The 8,808-nt window shown below is 39.6% G+C and overlaps 1 protein-coding gene across 1 annotated transcript; it reads left to right on the forward strand.

Annotated features, from left to right (window-relative positions):
- Nucleotides 1-1,607: 1,607 nt before the first annotated feature.
- eyg (eyegone) lies at nt 1,608-8,498 on the forward strand. The gene is given in 6 exon segments (XM_068285910.1): nt 1,608-2,292; nt 4,126-4,467; nt 5,639-5,779; nt 5,972-6,183; nt 6,185-6,583; nt 6,742-8,498. Coding segments are annotated over 6 exon segments (2,085 nt in total). The 5' UTR covers nt 1,608-2,153; the 3' UTR covers nt 7,594-8,498.
- The last annotated feature ends 310 nt before the right edge of the window (nt 8,499-8,808 follow it).

An 8,808-nucleotide genomic window follows, 5' to 3' on the forward strand; every position in this document is an offset into this window, starting at 1 on the left:
AAGGGTTTAAACGCCATTTAAATCTAGTTACTCTTCTTTTATTTTAATTTTCAATTTCAAACTCCGAAACGTTTTGTGAAATTCCTAAGAAACATTTCTTGGATTGCTGGAAGGAATCTGACATTTGAAACGTTTGTTAACAATTCAAATTTATGAAAATTTCTGAAATCTTCCAAAATATTCCTTACAACTTACCCTTCCTCGACTTCTGTAAGTATAGTTATCATATCGTATATATGTATGTAGCTTTCGAAAGCTTTTCCCAACACGAAATCTAGATCTATGTAGTTATAAAAAATTAAAATTTAAGCAATATTTCTATCAATTTTACAATTTACATAGCAAATACATTTATAGATCTTTTAAAGGCTAATTAAACTATCTTAAATTGGTTTTGATTCATCTAATTCTGGGTCGACAACAAAATTAAAACAAAATTTCCAAAATTGACAAAAATATCGTTTATGTTTATGTGTTTATTTATTTGCTTAAATTTTATAATTGATTTCTGTATGTTAATTATCAATTATTATAATAATTTTAATGAATCACGGACTCGAAATGTTTACAAACTAAAAAAAACCATTGAAAGTAATAAAAATCTTTTAACGATTTTGGATAACGAATTTTCTTTTTAAATGATATGTTAATATTTTATTTAAAATTTAACCAAAAGTATTTAAAAAAGTACAATTAGTGAATCGTTTTGGAAGGGCTGAACTTTATGGTGAAGTAATGTAAATATGGATACGAGGACAAATAATTTATTCATACACATTGCGCGATAGCTTCGCCTATACAGATACATATACATATATACAAGAATATATATGTATAAATATATATTCATATGTACATATGTATTAGCCTATAATAATCAGTCTGCCAATTTAAATATGGTTGTCGCGTCAAGCACGTTCTGATATTCCTTTCAAATGATATGCCTGCAATCAACCTAACCTAAGCCAACCCACTCCAGGCAGGCAGGCAGGCAGTCAGCCAGGCAGCCAGCCAGCCAGCCCACCTCCAACTCCTCCGACTTCAATATGCTTCCTTCTGGTCTCTTCTCCACCCCCTGCCTGCTGCTCACTGCCTACTTCCTCCACCACGTTGCCTTCTTGCCATGGTGTTCGGGTTGTGTTTATACGCGAAGAGGCAGTCATGAGCGCGTTGTGGCCACTGCCACTGCCCACTTAGCGCGCTCGGTATTGTTTGATTTGTGGTCATATATATCCATCCCTCTACATTGCTACCCATCACTGTCGCACACTGCTGCTGCCGAGAACGGCCGCCATTATAATTTGTTGTGCTGGAAACCGGTCTGGTCGGCCCAATCACACACACACACACACACCCATACACTCAACCTCTCAAACACATACCCTCACACATTGGATTTCACTCAAATGGAGTGAAATTGCTAACTGACAGAGAGATAGAGGAAGCTAGAGAGAGATAGCTTCAGTTTGAGAACTATGCATGCGAGTGAGATGGGGCGAAAAGCAGGCATCAGGCAACGGACAAACGGAACGACAGAGCCACGGAGCAACCAGGTGAAATTCAAGACACATGCGGCAAGCATTCAATTCAGTGCGCTGAGAGCAGCTTTCACGTGAACAACGTAGCCACGGAACCCGCAGCAAAGGGAACCTGCAACTACTTTTACATTTACATTATCAACTACTTACAACTACTTACAATCCAAATAATTAAGAATTGTCAACGGTCAATAACACAAAGAAAACTTTCCAACCCAATCGATTGTGCAATATACATATATATATTTTTTTGGTGTTGTTATGTCTACAAGAAATAATCGAGAATTATCGTCAAGTATTATTTTTTTTGCAATTTTTTTGTTCTTCTAACGTTCGTGAGTTCGTTTCCTCTCTGCATGCTGCTGACACACGGCCCTGAGTGCTCAACTTTGGTTTCCATAATCGATATTTACCTAACCTATGGGTAATGGTAATATCGGTACAAATACTTATCTCTTGGCCCAATCCTCCTGTGATGATTCTCACTCCAGTGTTGTGTTGTTACAAACAAACAAACTAAACAAAACCGAAAACAAAATCAAATATCGAAACAAACCAAACCAAAAAAACAAAAAACAAAACAAAAAGCAACTAAGTTATACCCATTAGACAGACATGTTGATAGAGCCGGGCTTGAATCGTGATTTTGGCTCGCTAACGGTTGCAAATTCTCACAGCCTCACAGCGGCCCCGCACTGGAAAATGGAATCACATTCCCAACGACTATCATCGCTGATTCCACATGCCTCCAGTGGTAAGTCTATCCATCTCTTCTTTCACCAATTTGCGATATTTCATTTTGCCGACGGCTAACAGCAAAGCTAAACACCTCATAATTAAAGCGTAACTAAATCATATGAGCTATACCTTGCAAAGAGTTTTCTAACCCTTCTTGATACTTTAGTGACTTTAGTTTGTATCGTCAAAGTTTTCTCAAAAATTTTTAATATTAGCTTTCACTGGGTCTAATTGTAAAACTTAAAAATAAACGAGGTTCTTATAACAAATAGAGACACAGTAGTTTCGGTTAATTTCAAATAGTTTCGGTTAATCTCAAATAGTTTCGGTTGCAAGAACTATATATAAGTCCGACCTACATACATATGTATATTGAATGTTCCTTTTTCATGATTCTATGACTTTAGTTTCAAGCAGTTTCGGTTGACATTTTGTTAATCAAAAAGAATATCTCATTTCGGTTTACCCGTATTTACATATATGTTCTCAAAACTAATTTTACAAAGCAGTTTGATTATTCATTTGGTTTTACGAAGTGTTTACATTACATTACATTGGGTATTTTAAAAATTTTGTACAAATATTTATTTAATTTTTTGGATTTATATAAAAAATTGTCATAGTTTTAATATATAATACATTAAGCAGTTAGCCAACTAATAAATTGGCTAACAAAATGTATGAATGATTTCCTGTTGTGGTTACGTAAGCGTTTGATACATATATTAGTTTCGGTTATTGGCCAATTAGTATGATTACTGTTTCTAGTTTTTATATATTTCGATCTCTCTCAACAAAACGACCATAACAATGGCTTCTCAATTAATTAATTAATTTTATTTCGAAGCTTTAATTCAAAGTTTAAACGACAAATCGATTATTTAAGAATACTTAAAAAAATTTATCTTTAGCTAGGTAATGAATATGATTATATATGCTCGGGTTTCTGTATTTAAATAAATTCATTACTTAATTTATGTATCTTTGATTTAATTTTCAACTCCAAAACAATTTGATTCGAGAGACCAAACCAAAATATAATCAATCATAGATCTGTAGAAAATTGGAATATATACAGATTAAACTTGGCTATCATCAGAGTTAACCCTTAGTTCTAGGTCATGCATTTTGACTGCTCTAGTTAATTGTTTTGTTTTTGTTTTTTTTTTTCCATCGATCGTTTTAACCAAGTTTTAAATCATTTGGGGATAGAGAAATTTTTGGCAACTCAAAACTGTTTAGACAGCAAACATGATAAATGGAATGCAAATAATTTCTAACTAATTGACAATTAACCGAAAAAAATAAAAACAAAAATGTTCAATTTCCAAATTGACAAAGTGGCCAACAACTGTGTTTATATTAGAATAGATGATAGACATAGTAGATTGTGTCTGAACCCACTGACGAATCGAGCTTTAATAAAGCCTCGGCACCAGCTGATTAAATATATTAATTTTGTTTTCTTTTGTTTTGTGTTTAATGTTGTTGCTGTTGTTGTTGTTGGTTTTTTGTTGTTAAATGTGAATTATATTTCACAAGGCAGAACAATTAAATTGATAAATCTCCTGAGTGGCTGCTGTTTGCTGAATGGGGGGGCGCAAGAGAAGAGGGGGGTTCGCAGGTTCTCGCGTGAGTGTAGACTCCATTTTGGTTAATATTACTTTGATATTACGGATTGCGTTCAGTTTCAGTTCGTTCTGTTCGCTCAGTTCGTTTTCAGTTAGCACAATTAACCGTTAATTTATCATAATTAACCATTGTGGACGACAGCAGCAGCAACAGCAATAACAACAACAACAATGATGACAATGGCCAATTATCATTCAATTCGTTCAATTCTTTTCAGTGACAGCCGCAGCAGCAGCAGCAGCCGCCGCAGCAGCGGCAGCAGCAGCCGAATCGGCGGCAGCAACTGGCGGCGCACCGCCAACATCTGTGCAAATACCAACAGCAGCAGGAGGCGGAGTAGGAGGTGGTGGTGCTGCAGGCGGTGGAATGGGTGTGGGAGTTGGAGTGGGTGGCGGCTTTGGTGGCACTGCTGGTGGTTCGCCTGGTGCCGGTGGGCCAACACTTGGCGCTTTGATGTCACAGCACCGTCTATTGGAATTCTCTCGCTTTGGCGGCCTCCGAGGCTATGACATTGCCCAGCATATGCTTACACAGCAGGGCGCTGTCTCCAAGTTGTTAGGTAAGTGTACTAAACTAAACACCATTCCTTTTCTTCACCTCTCCCTCCCTCCCTCTCTGTCTCTCTTTCTCTGTTGGATCGCAACAACCACACAATCAGATAACTAATAAGCACTTTGTTTTCGATTTGTTTGCTAATTTTATAAATGATAAACATGTTATTATCCTGACGATCACAACGTGTTTTAAACGTCATGGTGTGCCCCTCTTTCATATTTATTATCTCACCCTTGCTATCCTTCTCAAAGTGTTCCCTTCCTTCCTTCGTTTCGTATATGTGTGTGTGTGTAATTTGGCCACTTAAAATTGCATAAACTTCTTGCTGGCGGTTCGACTCATTAATCAAAAAAACGCGGCTTAAAAGGTCTCTCTGTGAGTGCGTGCGTAGGCTCGCTCGCTGGTTCGTTCGCTCCTTCACATACCATTCACAATTGTTGATATCGATGCTTGATAAAGCTATTAAGAAGGATCCAGACCCGGGTCTCTTTGAGGTGACCAAAAACTGTGAAAACGACACTGATAAAAAAAGACCCAATCCCCAACAATATACTCATCTGCATTTATGTACAGTGGAAAAAAACAAAGGAAACAAGTCAAAAAAAGGTTGTCCAATGTACTAGAATCTTTTAAAAAGACTCTTTCTTTCAACTATGACCATTTGCAAGGCGTACTAGTCGTATGCGTAATGCAATTAAATCAATTGTAGGTAGCGACCCTTAAATAGGTCACATCCGATGGGAGGGGACACGAACAGGAGATATGACAAAACTACTTAGAAAGACTATTCCTGATACTCATTTCAGTTTAATTAAAAGTTCATAAAGATAAAAAGAAATGAGTAAAATTCAATTTTTCAACTTTTCAACTTTAGCATGTGTTCCTAGTATGACTCTTCTGTTTTTTTTCTTTTCATCTCATTTGTGGGCGTAAAGAAAAAAGAAAAAGTAAATTTCACAAAATTTATGGACTTTCGCAACTGTTTTTTTTCGGGGTTTTCAACAAATCTGCCACTGTGCGTATTTACAATTCGTGCTGTTGATGTAAAAATGTAAAATCAACTTTTTTCTGTTTTCTTTTTAGTATTCCTCGTAAGCCATTTTCTTGGCAACATTTTTTTGTCTCGGTGTAGTAGTAAAATGTTTGGTGTTTTCTTTTTGTTGTTTTTGTTGCAGGTTCCCTGCGACCACCGGGCTTAATTGGTGGCTCCAAGCCAAAAGTAGCCACACCGACAGTCGTCTCCAAAATCGAGCAATATAAACGAGAGAATCCAACCATATTTGCCTGGGAGATACGGGAGCGTCTGATCTCAGAAGGTAAGTTCATTCGGAGGCAACAAGAGATGCTGGGGGTAATTGCAAATTGTTGGATAATCCGGTGATCGCTGATCGCTGATTGATTGGCGGTTTGCTTTGCTCTAAATGTTTTTTTCTCTCTCTCTGTTGTTTCTCTGGCGCTAATTGCATTTGGGGCTTTTTTTTTTGTTTTTTTGTGTTTTCTCTTGGCAGGTGTCTGCACAAATGCCACAGCTCCTTCGGTGAGCAGCATCAATCGGATTTTACGCAATCGTGCGGCCGAACGGGTGGCCAATGAATTTGCCCGAACAGCCGCATATGGCTTATATCCGCCACCTCCACCTCCATATGGTAGCTTTACCTGGCATCCGGCTGGCAATGTGGCAGCTGCTGCAGGTGCCGGCCAATCGGTAGCTCCGCCACATCCCCCCATCCGCCCTGTGGCCAGTGACGGCACCCACTTTGACGAATTTGCCGCCTAGTGCGGGCAGTGTGGCCACTACACCATCATCGCTCGGCGGTCTAAGCCTGAGTTCGGCTCATCTCTTAGCTAGCAATGTGGCGGCTGCTGCCGCCGCCAGCAATCGAGCCAATTCACCTGGTTCGGGTAGCCATGAGACACTCGAGTCGGCCGATGAGAATCGTCACATTGACTCTGATTACTTGGACGATGATGATGAGCCAAAGTTTCGAAGAAATCGTACAACCTTCAGTCCCGAGCAGCTAGAGGAGCTGGAAAAGGAATTCGATAAGAGTCATTATCCGTGTGTGAGCACACGTGAGAGGCTTTCTAGTCGCACTAGTTTGAGTGAGGCTCGTGTACAGGTGAGTTTTCAAAACTGTTTCACTTTATTATTGCTGATTCTGTGAAGAGGAGTGCTAAGCATACATACATATACCTTTTCTATTGTCCAATAGTTAACCAAGTATCTCTTCCCTTTGGCTTTTTCTCTCTTCCATCTTTTTGTGTCTTTCTTTGATAGGTCTGGTTCTCAAATCGGCGTGCCAAATGGCGTCGTCATCAGCGTATGAATCTGTTAAAACGACAACGTTCCAGCCCTACAGTCAATCCATTACATTCACAGCAATTGAATGAATCGAATCCCATAGCCAGCTCACCTACGCCAAGTAATCACAGTAATGCCTCCGTTTCCACCAATCCGGCTGGCAGCGGTGGTGGCGGCGGCGGTGGTGGTCCTCAACAACAACAACCTATGCCCATATGTGCAGATCATTCACCACCTGCGCCACAGACACCGGTTTTAATGCATCCACTTCATGGTCCGCCTGGTAGCCATCATCATCATCACCATCACCATCATCCACATCTACATTTGCCAGCACATCCTGCCGCTCTGCAGCTACTCAGTCATTACCACCAGCAACAACAACAGCAGCAGCAGCAGCAGCAACAGCAACAACAGCAACAACTCTCGCCCGCAGCTGCTGGTGTTGGAGTTGGAGTTGGTGCGGGCAGCCCAACAACCACCCACTTGTCCATGGGCGGAGAACGAAGTGCCTTTCGCAGTTTGGTAAGTTCTCCATCGGCAGCTGCCTTTTTGGGTCTGGCACGACAATACGCTGTGGCCGCTTCTCTTACCGTTGCCGAAGAGCAACGCTCCAGACTTCACTATACGACGACGACGGGAACTGGTTCTGGCTCTTGCATGGAGGCAACTGTGACTGTTGATAACTCCTCATCGGCGGATTCGGATGAAGAGATCAATGTGCATGATGATTCTGATGCTGAAATTGAATCACCGGCGGCAAAGGTGGCTCGTCTGTCAACCTCCGATGCACCTACAACATTGCAGCTTCTAAAGCATGACCGCTAGAGACCATACCAAAGGGGGCGGAGGGAGGAGTCCTCTTTCTACTTGACAGCGGCGGTAGCAGCGACGACGACGGCGACGGCGGCGGCTGTCGTCTAATTGAAAACTTGAGTTGTGTGTGCGCGCGTTTCTGATTGACAGCGGACAACGCAACGTCAAATGGTGGGTATTAGTCGGTAGAGTGGGCGGCCAGAGAGGCGGTGCCTCTGGAAACCAAAAGACGCGTCGCGACATTGTGGCAAAAAAAAAAAAAAAAATACATATACAAATACAAATAAAAAAATGAATGACAAAACCAAAGTTAAAATGCTGCTCAACCTACTTACTCGCGGTTTTTTTTTATCTCGTTTTTTTTTTTTTTCTTTGAGCTCTCTTGGCATTTTTTGTTTTGAAAACACAGATGACTACTTAAAAATTTGTAACTAATACTTAGTTTATACATCTATGTGCACGCTTTGTCCCACATTGTTTCGATTTCCACACACACACACACACACACACACACTCACATACATACATATATCTAGTGTAATTATATTTATTCACTGGCCCGGCCGTCGTCGTCAGAGCTAAACTTACCTCATCACCATTTAAGGCTATAGCATATGCAATATATATCTTCTAACTACACTTACAATCTACAAAATGTATCTATGAAATGTATTGTTACTTTCCCCCCTCTCCCTCTCCTTTGCCTCCTAATACAAACGAGGCAATGCTCATTAGGAGCAACGACTACAATTTTAATATGTAAGGCAATTTTTTTTTTTTTTTTGTGTATCCCAGAATTTTTTGTTAGTAAGTTAAACATTTTTTTTTTCTTTTTTTGGTTGCGTTTTGAACTGATATTTATATATGTATTTGATAAGGCTCAAACTCAAATTGAAAATAAAATTAGTGAAACAAAAACTAAACATGGAACAATGTTGTTTTTTTTTTTTTTGTATTTCTAAGGATAGCCACAACCTGACATCCTGCACATGGTGTTGGTAAGTGTTTTTGTTGTAACGTTTTTCTTTCAATTATCCAGCGCTTACAACCAAATTATATAAAATCGATTGGGGTGAAATTGGGGGTTGTGAGACAGGACATTTTCCCATATATTTTCCACACGCGTGACTTTAGGTTTTGGATGCAAACTTACTAATGCCTATTTAAGCTAAGGACTCTCTTAAGGCAATGTGTTTTTCAGGAAAACTTCAAAGAAGATGCGCCTTA

The sequence above is a fragment of the Drosophila tropicalis genome, unplaced genomic scaffold, assembly GCF_018151085.1.
Source record: "Drosophila tropicalis isolate 14030-0801.00 unplaced genomic scaffold, ASM1815108v1 contig_443, whole genome shotgun sequence".
NCBI classification, from domain to species: domain Eukaryota; kingdom Metazoa; phylum Arthropoda; class Insecta; order Diptera; family Drosophilidae; genus Drosophila; species Drosophila tropicalis.